This window comes from Phodopus roborovskii, unplaced genomic scaffold, assembly GCF_943737965.1.
Source record: "Phodopus roborovskii unplaced genomic scaffold, PHOROB, whole genome shotgun sequence".
NCBI classification, from domain to species: Eukaryota; Metazoa; Chordata; class Mammalia; order Rodentia; family Cricetidae; genus Phodopus; species Phodopus roborovskii.
In genome coordinates, this window is record NW_026126418.1 from 75,810,995 (window position 1) to 75,832,455 (window position 21,461).

The 21,461-nt window shown below is 42.8% G+C and overlaps 1 protein-coding gene across 1 annotated transcript in view; it reads right to left on the reverse strand.

The window, feature by feature from the left end:
- Positions 1-13,468: 13,468 nt before the first annotated feature.
- The window catches only part of C5 (complement C5), a 100,896-nt gene continuing 92,903 nt past the window's right edge, over positions 13,469-21,461 (reverse strand). Inside the window, exons 36-41 of the mRNA XM_051185288.1 lie at positions 21,322-21,427; positions 20,777-20,860; positions 19,777-19,866; positions 17,841-17,924; positions 14,985-15,123; positions 13,469-13,833 (exon numbers count right to left, since the gene is read on the reverse strand). Of these exons, the coding sequence (XP_051041245.1) occupies positions 13,695-13,833; positions 14,985-15,123; positions 17,841-17,924; positions 19,777-19,866; positions 20,777-20,860; positions 21,322-21,427 (642 nt within the window). The 3' untranslated portion in view covers positions 13,469-13,694. The remainder of the gene's footprint in view (positions 13,834-14,984; positions 15,124-17,840; positions 17,925-19,776; positions 19,867-20,776; positions 20,861-21,321; positions 21,428-21,461) is intronic.

Consider the following 21,461-nt stretch of genomic DNA (forward strand, 5'->3'; position numbering starts at 1 on the left):
AGTCCTGGATTATATAAGAAAGCAGGCTGAGCAAGCCATGGGGAGCAAGCCAGTAACCTTTTCTCCCCTGCAGGTTGCTTTTGGTCATGGTGTTTAATCACAGCAACAGAAAGCTAACTAGGACAGGTGGCCAATAGTCCAGCTATGCAAGTACTCACAGGACCTCTGCTGGACCTGGCTAGCCATGTGTCTGGGAAGCTCTCACCAGGTTGGATAATCCAAGTGCCTAATATAGGGCTCACAAATCATCTTCCCTGCCCAGGCCTTTCTCACCATCTGTAAAACAGCCATGTTAAAGAAGGGAATCCCTGTGGACTTTTCTCACAGAATGTGCAGGGTAGAGCTGAACCACAGCCTCCTGTGATGCTCTCTGAATACACAGCCCTGGGTCACATGAGAGAAGTACACATCTTAGGTCCCTCAACTCCTTACCTTCCTTCTCACCAAGTGGCTGATGTTCAACTGTTCTGCACATAGTGGGTAAGCATGCTAATTATCTGGCAATTAATATGAACGAATATTTTATTCAGTGTTCTCTACAAGGTGAGGAGGCTTAAGACCTTTGTGGGTGGATGATAGATGGCTGGAGAGGTAGCCTTAATTATGATACTGTCTGTTTACCTCCATCTATCTTGGGTGGGGCACTCCCTTAAAACTCCCCATCCTTCAGCACAAACAGGTCTGTGGCACCAGCTGTCCATGGTGACCTAGCCTGCCTCAGTAATCCTTGGATCTTCCTACCCATTTCTTTTTGTAGAACTTGGGCCCTCACCTTCCTGATAACCCTTCCTAGCATGATTTGCTCAGGGCCTCAAGTCACAGAGGCTCCACGGGTGGCCCTCTCCCTCTCTACTGCCGTAATCTAGGTGAGCATCTCTGTAGTCACTGTGTATGTCCACACTGTGTGCATTCTCTCCCATGTCCCGCCCTGTTATGGGTTTCTGTAGTGAAATATCCACCACACCTCATTTGGGCGTGGCCAGAGGTGCAGACATGACAGAAAATAGTTTTGGTCTTGGGTCGGGGCACAGGTGGCTCTCTTGCTTCCGGTCGAGTCACAGAGGGGCAGCCTGGGTGAATCCTTGGAGCTGGAACTTGTGGCAATCACCTGCTTCTTGTGTAAGTACATTCTCCCCGAATAAACTTCACTTAACCTATAATGAGTCTAGTGAATCTTGATTTCTATGCAATATCCACCCCACACACACTGGTAGCATTACAGGTGTATGCGGGGTGGATATCTTACTACAGGTCTCTGCATAGGATGCCATTCTGCTGAACTATGGCTGCCAAGAAATGCTTAATTTCGTTCACTGTGTACGCAGTATCTATTGCTTCTGGAAGTTATTCTACTTTGATTTTTGTTGCTTTGATATAATACCCCAAGAATATGCAGCTTAGGGGAGGAAGGGGCTTATTTAGCTGACAGTTCCAGGTTGCAGCCCATAATTTCAAGGAAGTCAAGGCAGAGAGTTAAAGTATCAGATGCATAGCCAACAGCAGAGACACATGGATGCGTCCATGCTGCCTACTCAGCTAGTTTTAATTACTTTTACACAGTTCTGGGACTCTGCCTAGGGAACGGTGCCACCCACGAGGGGCTGTATCTTTCTATGTCAATAAACAATCAAGACAACTTCGAATAGACACGTCCACAGGCCATGTGATCTAGATAATTCCTCAATTGAGCTGTCTTCCCAGGAGATTCTAGATTGCGTTAAGTTGTAGAGGTAAAAGTTGCAGTCCAGTCAGGCCCCACAGCATAAGAACCAACAATACTCCTTAAACTTTGATGTCCCTATAATATTCCTGGAGACTTGTTAAAATATAAATTTCCAGTGACTATGGTGGGGACTGAGACTCTGTACTCTTAACAAGCTCCTATGTGACGTGGATGTTGCTAGACAGGGGATGGGTTTTTGAGGAGCAATGAGCCAAGGACACAGCTGCATTGACTAAAGGAAGAAGTGCTAACAGGGAAGCCAGTGGTGTGAAGGATTATTGTTATTTATTTATTTATTTATTTACATTCCAATTCCAGTTCCCCCTCCCTCCTCTCCTTCCACTCCCTCCACTCTCCCCCCCCTTCTCCCATCTGCTCCACAGAGAGGGTAAGGCATCCCTTAGGAAGTTTACTAAGTTTGTCCCATCATCTAGTTGAGGCAGGACCTCTCTACTCCCACACCCCTGTATTTAGGCTGAGCAAGATACCTCCCCATGTAGAATGGGCTCCACTAAGTCTGTTTGTACATTAGAGTTAGATCTTGGACCCACTGCCGGTGGCCTCATATACTGTCCCAGTCACACCATTGTCACCTATATTAAGGGAATCTAGTTTGCTCTTAGGCGGGCTCACTAGGCTCAGGTCTGCTGATTCTGTGAGTTTCCCCATCATGGTCTTGACTCCTTGTTTATATTATCACTCCTTCCTCACTTAGATTGTACTCCAGGAGCTTGGCCTAATGGTTAGTAGTGGATTTCTGCATCTGCTTCCATCTGTTTCTGGAAGAGGGTTCTAGCTTCTGTGGGGTTATGGATTGTAGGCTGGGTATCTTTTGCTTTGTGTCTGATATCTACTTGTGAGTACACACTATATTTGTCTTTTTGGGTCTGAGTTATCTCACTCAGTTCTGTCTATTTGCCTGCAAATTTTAGGATGTCATTGTTTCTTATCACTGAGTAGTATTCTGTTGTGTAAATGTACCACATTTTCTTGATCAATTCTTCAGTTGAGGGGCATTTAGGTTATTTCCAATATCTGACTATTATGAATAATATTGCTGTGAACATAGTTGAGCAAATGTCCTTTTGGTGTGAGTGTACCTCCTTTGGGTATATGCCCAACAGTGGTGTTGCAGGGTTTTGAGGTAGGTTGATCCTTAATTTTCTGAGAAATCACCATACTGATTTCCACAGTGGCTGTACAAGTTTGCACTCCCACCAGCAATGGAGGAGTGTTCCCCTTTCTCCACATCCTCTCCAGCATAAGCTGTCCATTGTTTTTTTTTTTTTTTTTTTTTTTTTTTTATCTTAGCCATTTTGATTGGTGTAAGATGGAATCTCAGAGTGGTTTTGATTTGTATTTCCCTGATGACTAAGGACGTTGAGCATTTTCTTAATTGTCTTTCTGCCATTTGAGATTATTCTGTTGAGAATTCTCTATTTAGATCTGCATCCCCCATTTTTTAATTCCATTATTTTTGGTAGTTTGTCTAGTTTCTTGAGTTCTTTGTATATTTTGGAGATCAGCTTTCTGTCAGATGTGGGTGAAGATCTTTTCCCATTCTGTAGGGAGCTGTTTTGTCCTGTTGATTGTGTTCTTTGCTTTACAGAAGCTTCTCAGTTTGAGGGGTCCCGTTTATTAATTGTTGCTTTCAGTGTCTGTGCTACTTCTATTTAGGAAGTGCTCTCCTGTGCCTATGCTTTCAAATGTATTTCCCACTTTCTCTTCTATGAGGTTCAATGTGGAGGGAATTATATTGAAGTCTTTGATCCATTTGGACTTGGGTTTGGTGCATGGCTATAGATATGAATCTATTGGCATTCTTCTACATGTTATACCAGCACCATTTGTTGAATATATTTTCCTTTTTCCATTTTATATTTTTAGCTTCTTTGTAAAAAATCAGGTGTTCGTAGGTGTGTGGGCTGATATCAGGGTCTGTGATTCATTTCCACCTGTCTGTTTTATGCCAATACCAAGCTGTTTTTATTACTATAGTTCTATAGTAGAGCTTTGAAGTTAGGGATGGTGATGCCCCCAGATGATTCTTTGTTGTACAGGATTGTTTTGTCTATCCTGGGTTTTTGTTTTTCCATATGAAGTTGAGTATTGCTGTATTAAGGTCTGTGAAGAATTGCGCTGGGATTTTGATGGGAATTGCATGGAATCTGTAGATTACTTTTGGTAGGATTGCCATTTTTACTATGTTTATCTTACCTAGACTATTTTTGAGATAGTGGCATTTCTCCAATCATATTTTTTGTGTGTACCTGTGTGTAGGATACATGCATGTATCCTGTATATGCACATGTGTGTATCTGATTGTGGAAGCCTGAGGTTGATGTTGGAAGTCTTTCTCAGTGGCTTTCCGTTTCATTTATTGAGCTAGGGTCTCTCAATTGAACTCAAAGTTCAAGTCCTAGCAATTCTAGCTAGCCAGCTTGCCCTGGAAAACACCTGTTTCTGCCTTCCAAGTGCTAGGAGTACAGGTGGCCACCTGTCTGCCTGGCTTTTATGTGGTTTGGGGGAGATCTGAACTCAGGTCCGCATGCTTGTATGACAAATGCTTTATCCACTGGGGCATCTCTATTCTTTGAATGAAAGTGCCTCCTATCACAGGCCCATAGGGAGTGGTACTATTAGGAGGTATGGCCTTGTTGGAGTAAGTGTGGCCTCATTGAAGGAAGTGTGTCACTGGGTGTTGGCTTCTGACTGCCTGTTTTTGTTCTACAATTGAAATGCTCTATACTCTTTCTTTCTTTTAATTGGACTGCATTTGTTTATTTAATTTTTGATAATTTTTAAAATTTAAATTTGAAACAAGCTTGTTTTACATGTCAATCCCAGTTTCCAAACCCTCCTATCCTCCCTTGTTCCCCCACCAACCCCCATCCCATCCCCTTTCTGTTCCTCAGGGAGGGTGAGGCCTTCCATGGGGAGTCTTCAAAGTCTGCCATATCATTTGGAGTAGGGCCTAGGCCCTCCCGCTACACTTTTTCTTTTATTTTAAAGCTTTATTCAATGTGTATGAATGTTTTGCCGGAATGTATGTGTGTGCACCACGTGCGTGTCTGATACCCACAGAGGTTAGAAAAAGGCATCATAGAAGAGGGCATCAAATGCTTTTGGCTGGAATGATCCATGGTCCTGAGCCTCCATGTGAGTGCTGGAATCAGCAAAGACCTCTGCAGGAGCAGCCAGTACTCCAAATTGCTGAACCATCTCTCCAGCCCTTTCCATCTCTTTGATCTGTCCCATCCCTGTAACAGATCTGTAAGCTAGGTCTGGAGACACCCTACCACCTCATTTCCAAAGAGAAGGGAGGCATAGAGAGGACGGAAAATCTGGCAGCCTGCCCTGACCATAAGCAGTTTCTAACGCAGCCAGCAGGGCTGTGGATGTCACTTTCACTTTATGGGTGTGGTCCTATAACTTTCCTAGGGTAACGAGTCAGGGTAGCTCCACTCAGATAAGCAGAAGTTACTCAGCAGTAGAATCAGACTGGGCTTTTGGGAACGCTTTTCTGACTCATGGTTCAGTATCTCACTTCTTCATACCATTTCCGAAGAAACAGCCATCCCCCCTCCCCTTCTCTGTTACTATTTCTGCCCAACAGAGGAAAGTAGAATTAGTGCTGAGAATCTGACTCTGTTGTGGAACCCTGGGTCCCTTGTGCTACCTGTGAAGTGGGGATCATATGACTTTTAGGGAAATACTTTTTTAAAATTAATTTTTATTTAAATTAGAAACAATCTTACTTTATATACAACCCCAGTTCCCTCTCCCTCCCATCCTTCTATTCCCCCCAATAACCCCCATCCCACCACCATCCACTCCTCAGGGAGGATGAGGCCTCCTATGGGGGAATCATCAAAGTCTGTCACATTATTCGGGGCAGGACCAAGGCCCTCCCCTGTGTATCTAGGCCGAGAGAGTGTCTCTCCATTGGAAATGGGCCCCTGAAGTCCATTCATGCACTAGGGAGGCCCCATGAACTGCCCAAGCCCCCCAACTGAAATCCACGTTCAGGGCCTACTTCAGTCCTATGCTGGTTCCCCAGCTGTCAGTTTGGAGTCAGTGAGCTCCCACTTGCTCAGGTCAGCTGTTTCTGTGGGTTTCCCCAGCATGGTCTTGACCCCTTTGCTCATCACTCCTCCCTTTCTACAAGTGGATTCCAGGAGTTTGGTTCAGTGCTTAGTGTTTAGCTGTGAATTTCTGCTTCTGTTTCCATCATCTGCTGGGTGAAGGCTGTATGGTGGCATTTAAGGTAGTCATCAATCTCATTATAGGGAAAGGGCATGTAAGGTAGCCTCTCCACTCTTGCTTAGATTCTTAGTTGGGGTCATCCTTGTGGATTTCTGGATATTTCCCCAGTGCCAAATTTCTTGTTAAACCCATAATGGCTCCCTCTATTAAGGTATCTCTTTCCTTGCTCTCCCTCTCTATTCTTCCCCCAAGTGGACCTTCCTGACCCCTCATGTTCTCCTTCCCCCCTCTCCCCTCCTCTTTCTTCTACCCCCCACCCCCGTGCTCCCAATTTACTCAGGAGATCTTGTCCTTCTGGGGGAAATCTTGAATGTTAACCATTTATAACTGTAAGTAGCATGTTCACTGGGAAAGTTTTTTTGTTGTTGTTGTTGTTGTCACCTGTGGTGTGCAAGGAAATATGTTACTAGTGAACCACGGGTACACTGGTTACCCTTTTACTGCTGTGAAAAATACCTGACATTAAGGAAGGAAGGTGTCATGACTCAAAGTTTGAGGGTGCAGCCTGTAGCAGTGGCAGAGCTGGTGGCAGGAACAGGAGACAGCTGGTTTACCTGTCGTGGGGACACACGGAGAGATGGTGCTTAGCTCACCCTTTCCTTTTCATTTAGTTCAGGACCCTGTCCTGTGGGATGGTGACCGCCTACCTTTAGGGTGAGCCTTCCCACCTCAATGAACCAATAAAGAAAACCCATCAAGGCTTGTTCACAGTCCTGTTGTCCAGGTTAACAGACCCTATCAAGTTGACAAGCCACTATCACAGCCACTTTTATTGTGCTAATCATTTCATGTTATCTGTGCTCTCATTCAGGTCATAAAAATCCTCCAACTAGGGCATTATTAGCACTTCTATTTTTCAGATGTGAGAACTGAGACCTAAGGAGGTCCCTCCTATGGAGTTCTATGCTATTTTTGAACAGTTCTGGCTGTCCGAACATGTTTATTCACAGACTGATATCTCTCTATGCTCTGTTTTCCTGTGTGGTAGAAGAGCAGTGGGCCCCCTCAGAGGCCTTGGGCTTGTGTTCCTGGCGGTGGCTCCCCTGGGCCTGCTTTCCCAGGTGAAAATAGCAGATGGCAGGGGATGAACTCTTGTTTGTGGTTTGGACATTTTATGACTCCATAACTCATGATATCACACCCTCGTATCTGCTCATAATATGAGAGATCACTAACTCAGGTCTGACAAATGGAGAACCTGCATAAGATCCAGCTAGACTCCCTTAATATAGGTGAAAATGGTGTGGCTGGGACAGTATATGAGGCCACTGGCAGTGGGTCCAAGATCTAACTCTAATGTATAAACTGCTTAGTGGAGTCTGTTCTATATGGAGAGATATCTTGCTCAGCCTAGACACAGGAGTGTGGGGGTAGAGAGGTCCTGCCTCAACTAGGTGATGGGACAGATTTAGAAAAATTAAGCCCCACACACTAATAGTGGGAGACTTCAACACCCCACTCTCACCACTGGACAGATCTGCCAGACAGAAGCTTAACAGAGAAGTAAGGGAACTAACAGTGGTTATGACTCAAATGAATTTAACAGACATCTACAGAGCATTCCACCCAAACACAAAAGAATATATTTTCTTTTCAGTACCTCATGGAGCCTTCTCAAAAATAGAGCACATACTTGGTAACAAAGCAAACCTCAACAGATTAAAAAAAAAATGGAATAAACCTCTGTACGCCATCAGATCACCACAGCTTAAAGTTAGAATTCAACAGCAACATTAATTTCAGAATTAATTTCAGAAATCCCACAAACACATGGACATTGAACAATGATCAACTGAACCACCACTGGGTCCAGGAAGAAAGAAATAAATAAAAGACTTCCTAAAATTTAATGATGACCTCACAATATACCCAAACTTATGGGACACAATGAAAGCTGTGCTTAGTGGAAAGTTCATAGCACTGAATGCCTACATAAAGAAGCTGGAAAAATCCCACACCAGTGAATTAACAGAACAACTGAAAGTGCTAGAACAAAAACAAACAAACTCATCCAGAAGGAGAAGACGGCAAGAAATAGTCAAATTGAGGGATGGCATCAATAAAATAGAAACAAAGAAAACAATGCAAAGAATCAATGTGACAAAGAGTTGGTTCTTTGAGCAATTTAACAAAATAGACAAACCTGAGGAAATCCAGAGAAAACCTGTACTCCACAAAATTGGAAAAGTTTAAGGAGTTGAACAATTTTCTAGATATGTACCACGTTCCAAAATTAAATCAAGAACAGATAAACAACTTAAATACACCTATAACCCCTAAGGAAATAGAAACAGTTATCTATAGTCTCCCAACCAAAAAAGTTCAGGCCTAGATGGTTTCAGTGCTGAATTCTAGCAGATGTCCAAAAAGAATTAATACCAATACTCCTTAAATTGTTCTACACAATAGAAACAAAAATAGAAATAGGAACATTGCCAAACTCTTTTTATAAGGCTACAGTTACCTTGATACTCAAACCACATAAAGACACAACTAAGAAAAAGAATTACAGACCAATTCTCTCATGGACATAGATACAAAAATACTCAATTAAATGCTGACAAACTGAATCCAAGAGCACATCAGAAAAATCATCCACTATGACCATGTAGGATTCATCCCAAAGATGCAGGGATGGTTCAACATATGAAAATCCATCAATGTAATCCACCATGTAAACAAACTGAAAAAAAAAACATGATCATCTCACTCAATGCTGAAAATGCCTTCGACAAAATTCAACGCCTTTCATGATAAAGGTCTTGGAGAGAATAGGGATACAAGGAACATACCTAAACATAATAAAGGCAAATATACAGTGACCCAACAGCCAACATCAAACTAAATGAAGAGAAACTCAAAGCAATCCCTTTGAAATCAGGAACAAGACAAAGCTGTCCACTCTCTCCAAATGTATTCAATATAGTACTTGAAGTTCTAGCTAGAGCAATAAGATAACAAAAGGAGACCAACAAATTGGAAATGGAGAACTCAAACCCTCACTATTTGGTGATGATATGGTAGTATAAATAAGTGACCCCTAAAATTCTACCAGAGAACTCCTACAACTGATAAACACCTTCAGTAATACAGCAGGACACAAGATTAATTAAAAATAATTCAGTAGCCCTCCTATTACAGATGATAAATGGGCTGAGAAAAAAAAATTAGAAAAACATCACCCTTTACAATAACCAAAAATAACATAAAATATCTTGCAGTATCTCTAACCAAACAAATGAAATACCTGCATGATAGAACTTAATTAAATTTCTTAATTAAAGAAGATATCAGAAAATACCTATCCTATACTCTTGGATAGGTAGGATCAACATAGTAAAAATGGCAATCCTACCAAAAGTAATCTACAGATTCAATGCAATTCCTATCAAAATCCCAGCACAATTCTTCACAGACCTTGAAAGAACAATATTTAATTTCATATGGAGAAACAAAAAACCCAGGATAGACAAAACAATCATGTACAATAAAGGATCATCTGGGGGTGTCACCATCCTTGACTTCAAGCTTTATTATAGAGCTATAGCAATGAAAACATCTTGGTATTGGCATAAAACAGACAGGTGGACCAATAGAATTGAATCAAAGACCCTGATATCAATCCATACACTTATGAACACCTAATGTTTGACAAAGAAGCTAAAAATATAAAATGGAAAAAAAGCATATTTAACAAATCGTCCTGTATAATTGGCTGTCTGCATGTAGTAGACTCTATTGCCATGTACAAAACTCAAGTCCAAATGGATCAAAGACCTCAATATAAATCCATCCACAATGAACCTCATAGACAAGAAAGTGGGAAATACCCTTGAACACATAGGCACAGGAGACCACTTCCTAAATAGAACACCAGTAGCACAGACACTGAGAGCAACAATTAATAAATGAGACCTCCTAAAACTAAGAAGCTTCTGTAAAGCAAAGAACAGTCAACAGGACAAAATGGCTCCCTACAGAATGGGAAAAGATCTTCACCAACCCCACATCTGACAGAGGGCTGATCTCCAAAATATACAAAGAACTCAAGAAACTAGACAATCAAACTACCAAATAATCTAATTTTAAAAATGGGGTGCAGATTTAAATAGAGAATTCTCATCAGAGCAATCTCAAGTGGTGGGAAGACACTTAAGGAAATGTTCAACATCCTTAGTCATCAGGGAAATGCAAATCAAAACCATTCTGAGATTTCATCTTATACCAATCAGAATGGCTAAGATTAAAAAAAAAAAAAAAAAACCCAATGACAGCTTATGCTGGAGAGGATGTGGAGAAAGGGGAAAACTCCTTCATTGCTGGTGGGAGTGCAAACTTGTAAAGCCACTGTGGAAATCAGAAATCTAGGGATCAACCTACCTCAAGACCCCACAATATCACTTTTGAGCATATACCCAAAGTAGGTACATTCACATCACATCACATTAGCTATGCTAATAACAACATTATTCATAATAGCCAGATCTTGGAAACAACCTAGATGTCCCTCCCTCAACTGAAGAATGGGTGAAGAAAATTTACACAATGGAGTATTACTCAGTGATAAGAAACAATGACATCCTAAAATTTGCAGGCAAAACCATCCTGAGTGAGATAACCTAGTTCCAGAAAGATTAATATAGTATATACTCACTCATACGTGGATACCCGACATAAAGCAAAAGATACCCAGTTACTATCCACAACTCCAGAGAAGCTGGAACCCTCATCCAGAAACAGATGGGAGCAGATGCAGAAATCCACAACTAACCAATGGGCCAAGCTTCTAGAGTACAATCGAAGAGAGGGAGGAGCAATAATATGAACAAAGGAGTCAAGACCATGATGGGGAAACTCACAGAATCAGCTGACCCAAGCTAGTGAGAGATCACTGACTCAGGTCTGACAAATGGGGAGCCCACATAAGAGCTAACTAGATTCCCTTAATATAGGTGACAATGGTGTGACTGGGACAATATATGAGGCCACCGGCAGTGGGTCCAAGATCTAACTCTAATGTACAAACTGACTTAGTGGAGCTCATTCCATATGGAGAGACATCTTGCCCAATCTAGACACAGGGGTGTGGGGGTAGAAAGGACAGACTTAGTAGACTTCCCAGGAGAGGCCTTACCCTCTTTTAGGACCAGATGGTAGATGAGGTGGGGAGGGGGGATTTGGGGAAAGGGCAGGAAAGGATGATGGGAGAACTGGAATTGGAATGTAAAAAGTAAATTAATAAAAAATGTTTTAAAAAAGAATAACTTTACAATCATGTTTAGCAGAGAAGAAAAACAAGAACATTGTCCAAATCACAAAAAACAACTGCACCCCCTTTTCTGGCTAATCTGAGCTAATGGCTTTTTAAAAAAAAAACTAACTGGAAGAGAGTCAAGATACCCATTATAGGGTTGCCTCCATGTCCAGCCTACAGCAGAGCTCTGCTTCCTTGAAGTCTCTCCAGATAATATGCCACAACCCAAATCCCACAGTCTTTTCTAGCTCCTCTTACCAAGAGGGCTTATGGTCCCCATGGTGTGTTTTTCCTCTTCGAAGTCAACAGATGCTCTGAAGGGCATGAATGTGGCTGGGAAAGTCCCAGGACCCAGGCTGACCTGCCCCACTTTAAATTCCTGACTGGGAACCTCCAGCGGCCTCTTCCCACTGAAAGACAGTGGGCTTTAACCTGCAGTCTGTTCACTTTCCCTCTTTCTAAACAATAGGCTTCCTTTCTAGCCGCAGTTGGTCCTTTCTACTGGTTTCAGAGACATGAATTTCCTCAGCACACTTGTTCCCCCTCTCCAGGTCCCTACATCCTTCTCAAGGAAGCTCCGAATAGCATCTTCAGCTCTCTTCACATTTACAGACAGAAATATATACTTCATTACATGCATGCTTTTGGTTTTGTTTCCTGTTTCTTGTTGTATGATTATCAGATGATCTTAGTGCTTTAGACTAGAATGTTCAGGTCCCTTGTTTTTCAGACTATCAGAGAGATTAAGGGAACTTAATCTACCAATGAGGGGCAAAGCCAAGTCTAGAACTTGGATGTTCACATTCTTTACTGTCAGTGAGAGCCCACACGTAAGAGCTTCCAGGGTCCCTGTCAAGTTCTGGGCATTGTGCCAGGCCCTGGTCATAAAGGTGAATAGAGTGGTTGTAGACTTGCTCATGCACAGCTCATAATGGATCCAGGGTGGCACATGCTACCCAATTCTATATGATTCAGTACAAGTGTCTTGGAGGAGAAATGCGGGGTCAGGATTTGGCCTGGTTTGGAGTGACACTAAATGTGACTAAGGAAGTATGCTTGGAAGGAATAGGAAGAGAAGAGCTATCAACAAAAAAATCCAGCTGCATTTATGGCTTAAGCTGGTCACTGGTCTGGCCCATTTGCCACCACTCTTGGGGATGGAAGTCCAAAAGCTCGGAGACGGTGTGCCCCTTTACCCTTTGTTCAGCAAGAAGAGGCAGGAGCCATGAGCAGGCATGCTTAGTTGGTATCTTGGTCATATTCTGTGTAGCTTGGCATCTTTTTGGTTCCTGGAAGTAGAAAATCCCTGCCATTGATGAGACAAGCTATGAAGGTTCAGATAGTTCCATTGACTTGGTAAAAGGCAGATAACTTTTGTCCTTGTTACCATGACATCATGTGGACTATTTACACACTTCTTATGTTAACTCAGCAGGGCTAGGTAGCCTATACTTAAAAAGCCCTGGTTTTACATTTTGTTTTCATCTAAGGAAATCAACCAGTGCAAGTCTGGGCTGTGCAGGGGTGGACCTGGGATGCAAGTGAGCTTTTATCTCTGCTCTGCCCTGAACTAGGCTGGGGAGTTGCTCATGTTTAGGAGCCTCCATTTTGGGCGCTGTGAAATGGGGATAATAATCATCTCTATACTTTGGCGAGTCTGAGACTGAATGCAGACATCTAGGAGAACTCTTTCATAAGATCTATTGTGTTCCACGCACTATTGCTTGAAATTTAATCTTTTTCTTGTATAAAGCACAAACTTAGGATCCAAGAGCTACTAGGTCTAGGCGAGAATGACAGTCTTAGTTTCCTTTCTCTGGGTTTTTGCACTGGGGTCTCTCTTTGGTAGAGCGATTATTGGCAAGAGTGAGTTCCTGGGGAAACGGACAGGAGCTGAGAGAGGGAGGAAAGCAGAGACTTTTTCTGTCAGGGGCACAGGGAGAGCAGAAGAGGGAGCTGGCAGAGAGCAACACTCTTGCCTTCTCAGGAGCTGAGGGCTCAGGGGGTGGACTTCCAGGGTCAAGGTTCTCTATTTCTATTGCCATGTCGCCCTCTCTTTGTGTGCCTGAAGTAACAGTTTTTAATACAGCTGAGTGCAAAGTCAAGCGTTAATGGCCAGTTTCTGCCCTTGCTATTTCTTTCAAGTAATGGCTATGTTTTTATAGGGAGCTACATTTCAGGGGACTCTTTTATTGGTCCCAACAATCACTCCCAACTGCTACATGTTCAGTGTTGCTCAGTTTATTGGTGCTGATGTCCAATAACCTTGGGGGACCGGCTTTCTTGTTCCACACAGCTCTGTTATTGCACAAAGACATAACTTCAACTTGTGTCTTACTAAAGAGAAAGGGCGGTGAATTTTCGGGTAAGTCTCCAAGTAAAACTGGCTTCTAGGGAAAAGAGAATGTCACCAACAGGAGTCCACAGGGAAAGCGACACAGCTGAATTTCCTCAGGCGTTTTCACAGCCGTTTAAAAAGATGTCTTCGGCAAACTCATCCAAATTAGCTAAAAATGCTTGACATGAGGGACACGTCGTGTCTGTGGGCCAATACTCAATCCAGGTGGAGGAATCTAGAGGGTAGATGTACCTGTCAAGGCAAAATGGAAACAGTGTTGGTGATGGTGGCTACAGACAGAGGAAGAGCTCTTCCGTGGGAAGAGATCAGATGTGTGTGTGTGTGTGTGTGTGTGTGTGTGTGTGTGTGTGTGTGTATATGTTTGCATGTGTGTGTGAGTGTGTGGTGTGTGTGTGAGTGGTATGTGTCTAAATGTATGGTGTGTGAGTGGTATGTATCTAAATGTATGGTGTGTATGCGAGTGTGGTGGTGGTGGTGGTGGTGGTGGTGGTGTGTGTGTGTGTGTGTGTGTGTGTGTGTGTGTGTGTGTGTGTATGTGCTTGCATGCAGGTACATGTAGAAGCCAGAGTTCAGTCTTGGGTGCTGTTCCTTGGACACTGTCTACATTTGTCTTTTTTGAGACAATGTCCCTTACTGGCCTAGAACTTATCAAGTAGGTGCTCTGGTCTGTTCTGCAAGCCTCAGGGGTTCATCTGTCTCCGTTTCTCCAGCACAGAGATTACAAGTGTGCACCACCATGACTGGCTTTTGTTTAAATTATTTATTTATTATTATTTTATGTGTGTGGATGCTTTGTTTGCCTGAATGTTTGTGATCCTGGTACCTGCAGAGCCCAGATGAGAGTATTAGCTCCCCTGCAATTAGAGTTACGGATGGTTGAAAGCCACCATGTGTATGCAGAGAATTGAACCTGGGGCCTCTGGAAGAGCAGCCAGTGCTCTCAATCACTGAGCCATCTCTCCAGTCTTGAATGCCTGCTTTGGTTTGTTTGTTTGTTTGAATGTAGGTCTGGTCCTTGAACTTAGTTCCTCATGCTTGCACAGCAAGCACTTTCCTGACAAAGTTGTCATGTCTGCCTTCAAGCCCAGCTCTGTACAGATAACATAGCATTCATTTAAACATTCTTCTCTCTACAGTTAGACTCTTTGCACACTGCGGGAGCAGGCAGGTGGCCAGAGGATGTGGACACACTGTCTCATTTCCTCATTAGGTTGAATCACTTGGATGGCTCAGCTCTTGATCACTCAGGCACTGTGGAATTCTAGATACTCATAATGCATTGTTGGTTGAACTTAAGGCACAAGTGGAATGTGAGTGTAGTTAAGAGAAAAATGACACTCAGGTTGGAGAAGACCCAGAGGCTACAAATGCTGGTGACTTACTTGAAACTGAAATTGTGTTTGATCTGCAGAGCCTCTTTGCCCATGATTAAGTACTGCTTGCCTTTCACCAGACCAGCGTTGGCACAGCTCATCTTTCTAATAAAGGTTATTTCAGAGTCCTTCTCAGCAGCAGCTGCACCTGAGAGACACACAGGAGACTCATCATAGTCACATTTTAACGCCACAGTCATGAACTGACCAGATCCTTGTGGCCATGAGAGGTGAAGAGCGAATACTGTTGAAGAGTGGTACTTCCCCTGTGGCTGGCAGGGGACTCTGGACTCCGGCTGTCTGGGTTAAACCCCACCAGTGCCACTGATTTATGCTCCCTTCAGTAAGGACTCAGTCCCCTCATTTGAACAATAGCATGACTGCAGAACTACCAGGGAGGCTGACGGGCTGATATGAAAAGTGCTGAGGGCGATGTAAGACTAAGTGATCAGGGTGTTCAACAGTTGTGCAGTATTTATCTCCATGTGTTATATACTTAACTAGGGATGGATTTGGTAGCTGGCAATGGTCAACTTTCTAGAAAAGCATGTAATGTGAAGGGATGGCAGATTTTATGGAAGATAACTGAGATTCCTAAAGGACTCAGAAGTAGCCAGGACATGTTGCTTCCACCCAGAATGCAATCTTCCCCATGTTTAGCCTGTTGAGTTTCACATATGTTTAAGCCCACCTTCACTTCCCTTGTATATCTTTGTTGTAATAGTAACAGAGACTGACTCAGCGAGCATCTTCAATACTGAGCTAGACCCAGCCCGTCCCTCACTTCTTTTAAACCTCCTCCTCCACCTCCTCCACTCCCCTCCTTCCCACTCTGTCTTTCTCCGGTATATATGTATGTGCTTATGAAGGCAAGAAGTTGACTTTGGGTGGTCTCCTGTACCACTTTTCATCTTAGTTTTGGAGATAAGGTCTCTTAACCTAGGGATCACCACTTTGACTAGACTTGATGGCCAGGATCCGTTTGCTTATGCATCCAGATCCAGCACTGGGCTTACAGATGTCAGCACTGCATCTAGCTGTTTATAATAGTGCAGTGGACTCAGATCTGCAGGCTTGAGCAGCAGGCACTCTACCCACTGGGCCACCCCTCCCCCCCCCAGCACAGACACCTGAATTTCTATCCTCAGACATACTAGAAACTTCAGGGATCGCACCTTACTCACTGTTGTAATGTTAAGGGCCATTATTCAGCTAATTTTAAACTGTGACACAGTCTCCTGAACAGTTAAAGCCTGAAGAACTCTTGAACCTGTCAGGCAAATGTATATGATTGCTGCATACATAATTTTTCTAGTATCATTGGGTTTTTTTTTCTTTTTTCATTTTTGACTGTCCAGGGATACAGCTTCCTGTTGTAGCAATGCCTGAGCCACATCCCCAGCATCCTCAAGCCAGCCACTGTTACAGAAAGCAGGTGGCTACCCTGGTTCTTAACTTTTTGTTAGTGAAAAATTTCAAGTGAGTTCAGATGAGCAGAGAACAGTTAAGTTCAGCAATCACAACCCCTTTCTTTTGTCCCCATATTCTCACCTGCTCCTAGCATCCTTGAATATATAGAAATAACAATTTGTCAATATACCTTGATTCTAAAGGCAGGAAGCATGTGGGCTTCTGATACTTATATGAATTCAAATTTTCTGATAAGCATTAAAGGGAACATCCAAGATGAGGAGATAAAGTACCAAAAAACTTGCTTAGCCTTTCAAGCTTACTGGAATTAACCTTCATAATCCATAGGACAAAGATGAAATGACACTAACAAAGGGCTGTGACTTGGGGACCACCTGATGCCGTGTGAAATCAGAGCCATCCAGGTGGCTGTGGATACCAAGTGAGTACCGGTGTCAAACAAACCAGCAGTTTTGTATTTCTCAGGAGAAAAAGGCTTTTATTCTTCTAGTGAAAGACAAACTGCAGCCAGAGGAGGTGGCACATGCCTTTGAGCTTGGCATTTGGGTGGCTGATACAGAGGGTTGTGAGTTCAAGGCCAGTCTGAGAGTCTGAGCTACACAGTTAGATCATATCATTTTAAAACTTAAAAGAAAAGATGTGGTTAATTACTGCCTCTGATGTGAAGATCATATAAAAACAGTGCTCTAAATTTGGAGAGTGGAAAGGGCACAACCTTTCACCAGAATGGCAATCACAGGGCAAAAAAGAAGGGGCAGTGACCCTCAAAGATACAAAAATGAGATGGCAGACAACAGATACCAGGAAAGATGTTTTTGTCAGTGTTGACAAGTCAAATAAAAATTTGGAAGTTTATTAAAAGTTTTAATTCCATCTAGAGCATGCTAGTCAAGAGCCAACAATCTTGTGACATTGTGACAGAATTTACAAAGATACACATCAATAAAAACATATTACAGTGTAAACTTAGGGTCTTATTGCAGAATGTATATCTACTCAACTGAGAAATATGCTGTTTGGAGATATAAAATCAATAAATATTTAATTTTAAATGTGTTTTAAGGGTCAGCAAGAGATGGCTCAGCAGGGAAAGGTACTTGGTTCCAAAGCTGAGGACCTAAGTTCAAGGCCCTGGTGTCACATGGTGGAAGGAGCCAGCTCCTGCAAGCTGTCCTCTGACTCCCATGTTAGCCATAGATGCACACATGCAGAAATGAATAAATGGGATAAAAGGTGTGTTTTAAGTAACCCAAATGAGACACTAAGATGGTTAGGAAACATTTGCTGAAATCTGTGACAAGATAATTCAAGGAGAAATAGACACTTCATGAAGGTGAGGCCCCATGACTGCTTTCCAGTCTTCTCCATGTATGATACAGTGCCTGGCTGGTAAGGTGCACTAAATGGGGGGGGGGGAGAAAGAAGAGATCTCACCTGCTCTGTAAATATCCAGAAGAGTCGCAGTGTATTTGACAAAAACGTTTTCTTCAGTGTTGGATGTGATCCTAACCTTGTAAGCTGGTAAAGACAAAACAGGACAGAATGAAGCAGTTCTGATGGACACCACCAATGCCACCCCCATAGGAGCCAGGGCTTGTCATCAGATGTGGAATGTGGAGGGTGCTATCAGGGTACCCTGGGGCAGATCTCATTTATTTTGTGAATATTCCCAAATCCCTCAGCCAAATCATTTGATTTTTAAAAAAAGTGAAGATGAACTCAAAGGAAGGAAATACACGAAGATCATTCTGATGTCAGTAAATCTGCTGAGAAGAGTCTGTGGACAGAGATGGCAGTAACAGGACCAGGGCTACACCATTCCATCACTAGGTCCCTCATGATTCTAGACAAACATTACTCTCCTTGAGCCTCAGTTTCTTCACTGGTAAATAGTGCTCTAGAGCAGTGGTCTTCAACCTTCCTAATGCTGTGAGCCTCATGCTGTGGTGACCTCCTAACCATAAAATCATTTCATTGTTACTTTATAACTGTAATCTTGCTACTGTATTTTCATGTAAATATCTAATATTCAACCCCAAGGGATCGTGAACCGCAGGTTGAGAACTGCTGCTTTTAAGGGTCCTTATGGAACTCATGCTGTGGTGTGAGTGTGAATGTTGTCTGTAAGATCACATGTTTGGGGCTGGAGAGATGGCTCAGTGGTTAAGAGCACTGGCTGCTCTTCCAAAGGATCCAGGTTCAATTTCCAGCACCCACATGGTGGCTCACAATCATCCATAATGAGATCTGGTGGCCTCGTGTTTGAATGCTTGGTTCCCAGTGGGTTGGAAAGATTGTGGGATCTCTAAGAAGTAAAGCCCTCCCAGAGGAAGTGGGTCACTGGGACAAAGCTTACTTCCTATTCCCTTTTTACTCCTGAGTGCAGAGGCACTGTGCCTTCCCTTCCCAGCCTGCAATCATGTTTGCTTTATCCTGCTGGGACAAGAAGCCAAAATGAAGTTGTTCTCATTTATGATGCTTTTGTTGAGGCCTTTTGTCACAGTAATGGAAAAGGAACTCAGATGTCCAATGAAAAACCACCAGCAAAACACACAAAGAAGCCAAACCAGCTGTGTGTGTTTTTAAACTTGGAAACAACATTCTTTCTGAGAGAATTTAAAAATGCTACTGTACACTATTATTTCTCTCCCTCCCCTAAAAAAAAAAAAAAAAAACCCAAAACCCAGCCCAAGCCAGAAGCGCCTGATATAAACACAGGGAATGAAAGGCAGGCAGGGTGTCCCACACCACAATGGACGGCATCACCTCCAAAGATAAAGGAGAAACTTTAGTTTTCTTTTCTTTCATTCTTTTTATTTTTTCTTCCTCTCCACCCCTAAGGGTGTCAGATCCCCTGGAACTGGACACTTATAGATATTCGTGTGGCTGCTGGAATTGAACCTTGATCTGCTGGAAGAGCAGCCAGTACTCAACCCTCAAGCCATCTCTCCAGCCCCTACTTACTTAGTTTTCTACTGCAGAGATAAGATACATGGATCAAGGCAACTCAGAGAAGAGTTTATTTGTGGCCTCTGGCTTCAGAGTCAGAGCCCATGATAGCAGAGCAACGTCATGACAAAAGCTGGGAGCCATTCCTTAAGCCCCAATCTTTGTGTCTTTTCTCCAAAAGTTTTCTTGGAGTAAGTGTAGTACATCTATTCAGAAGGGTCTAGTAAGGGAAGTGTTTTGCTGAACACCTGTCTCTCCAATTATCATCAATGAATAACACATAACTTTGTACCCTAATGCTGAAAATTGACAATACTTTCCTTCAAGGTACCCCACAAATGTATCTATACAATGTCACTAATGTGCAATGCTCCATCTTTCTAACTGAACACATATTTATGAAATTTCATGATCAACTTACCATATGCAATCTCCGGTTTACACGCTGTTTCTTTCCTGGTGTCTGCAGAGATGGACAGGTCCATCTCTGCCTGCAGCTGCCCACAGTCAGCTAGATTGTGTGGAGAGTAGGTGAGAGTTAGTTGGGTGTACTGAAGTGGGCACTCACTGTGCGCGTGGACAGTCTTCAACGAGCCCTGACACAATCTGGATCATTTTTTATAAATGCCAGATTCCTCAGACCTATCCATTTTCTTCTCTTCAGTGAAGTGAAACATTACATAAGGCGAAAAGTTAAACCAGCAGCCAAAGACTTAAACACAGACTTATTGTTCTGTGGTTATTTATTCCACAGCCAGCTCTTCAGAGATGCATACCCTTCTCTCCAAGGTAGCGAGTGGGGAGTAACTTTCCATGTTTAGGAGTTTAACATAGCAGAAAATGAAGATTTGATTTTAAATATAAGTTGGTACAGTAAGGACCTAAGAAGGAGAAAAACAAAAAATAACCCCAAAACAACCGAACAAACACAAATAAGCAATTCCTAATTGATGGGCAAACAATCAAAACCAAACCAACTTGGACTCACAGACAAATGATGCTGATTTTCTGATGACTTTGGTGAGTTGCCAAAAAGGCTTCCTTTGATTGCAAAGAGACAGTTAGACTTGGAGAAGTGACAGAAAATCCCATTAATTAGAATTAAAAGAGAGAGGAAGGCCTGGTGGCCTAGCCCCGCATCTCTGCTCTCTTTGATTATGGTCCTTTGCTAAAAAAAATTAGGTGAAAGTAAAAGATAAACTATTATGTCCCCCAGGAAACCCAACAGCCATCTTGATGGAGTTTCTTCTCTTGTATAGGGTCTCATCAGGGTGTTTGGGAGCTGTAAGGAAACATCTTAGGGAGGCATTAATATTCAGTCAACTAAGATTACACATCTACTCCTGAGAAACTATGGTTTGGTCAAACAGCTTCCCGAGAGTCCCTTCAGACAGGGGCAGGCAGAATAAACAGGTGGTTACCTTCTACACATCTGCATGTTGCTCCTTCACATACTCTCTGAAGTCTGGTGTCAGAGGTGCTATAAAACATGGTGCACTGCTTGTCTGTGGGAATAGACAGGTCACAAGAAGTGTCTGGGCTGATCACAACATATTTTGTCACTGAGTCTCTTACAAGAGGCTGCAGAGATGTCTATGTCAATCTTTTCGTGTACAGCTCCAGGCCCAAGGAGGTGAAATTATGAACTGGCTGTCCTGGAAGGGCCCTTGTTCCCGAAGAACCCTCCCACCTCTTTGTTAGTTTGGCTCTGTGCTTGGGATTTTACTGTTCAACCATCATTTCTTAGTAACATAGTCCAGTTATTTTAAAAAGGAAGATGCTGAAAAATGACACATGAGTCCATTGCTTGATTATGAAGTTATTTGACTGCAGTATCTAAAAACAAGTGTTCAGGCCGGACTTTCTGAATTAGGCTTTAAGAACGGCAGTCTGTAAAATGTGCGGACCTCCTTTGATTTCTAAGTTACACAGACAGCAGACTGCAGAGCGGAGCAGAGGTGGTTACCTGGTCTATGATACTCATACACTGTGAAGGTAGCAGGATTCAAAAACCCAACTCGGAAAAGTTCAAATATCCGGAAGCGGACACAAAGGAAATCTCTGGAGGGAATCTGTTTGACAAGTTAAAGGTTGTAAGGAGATTGT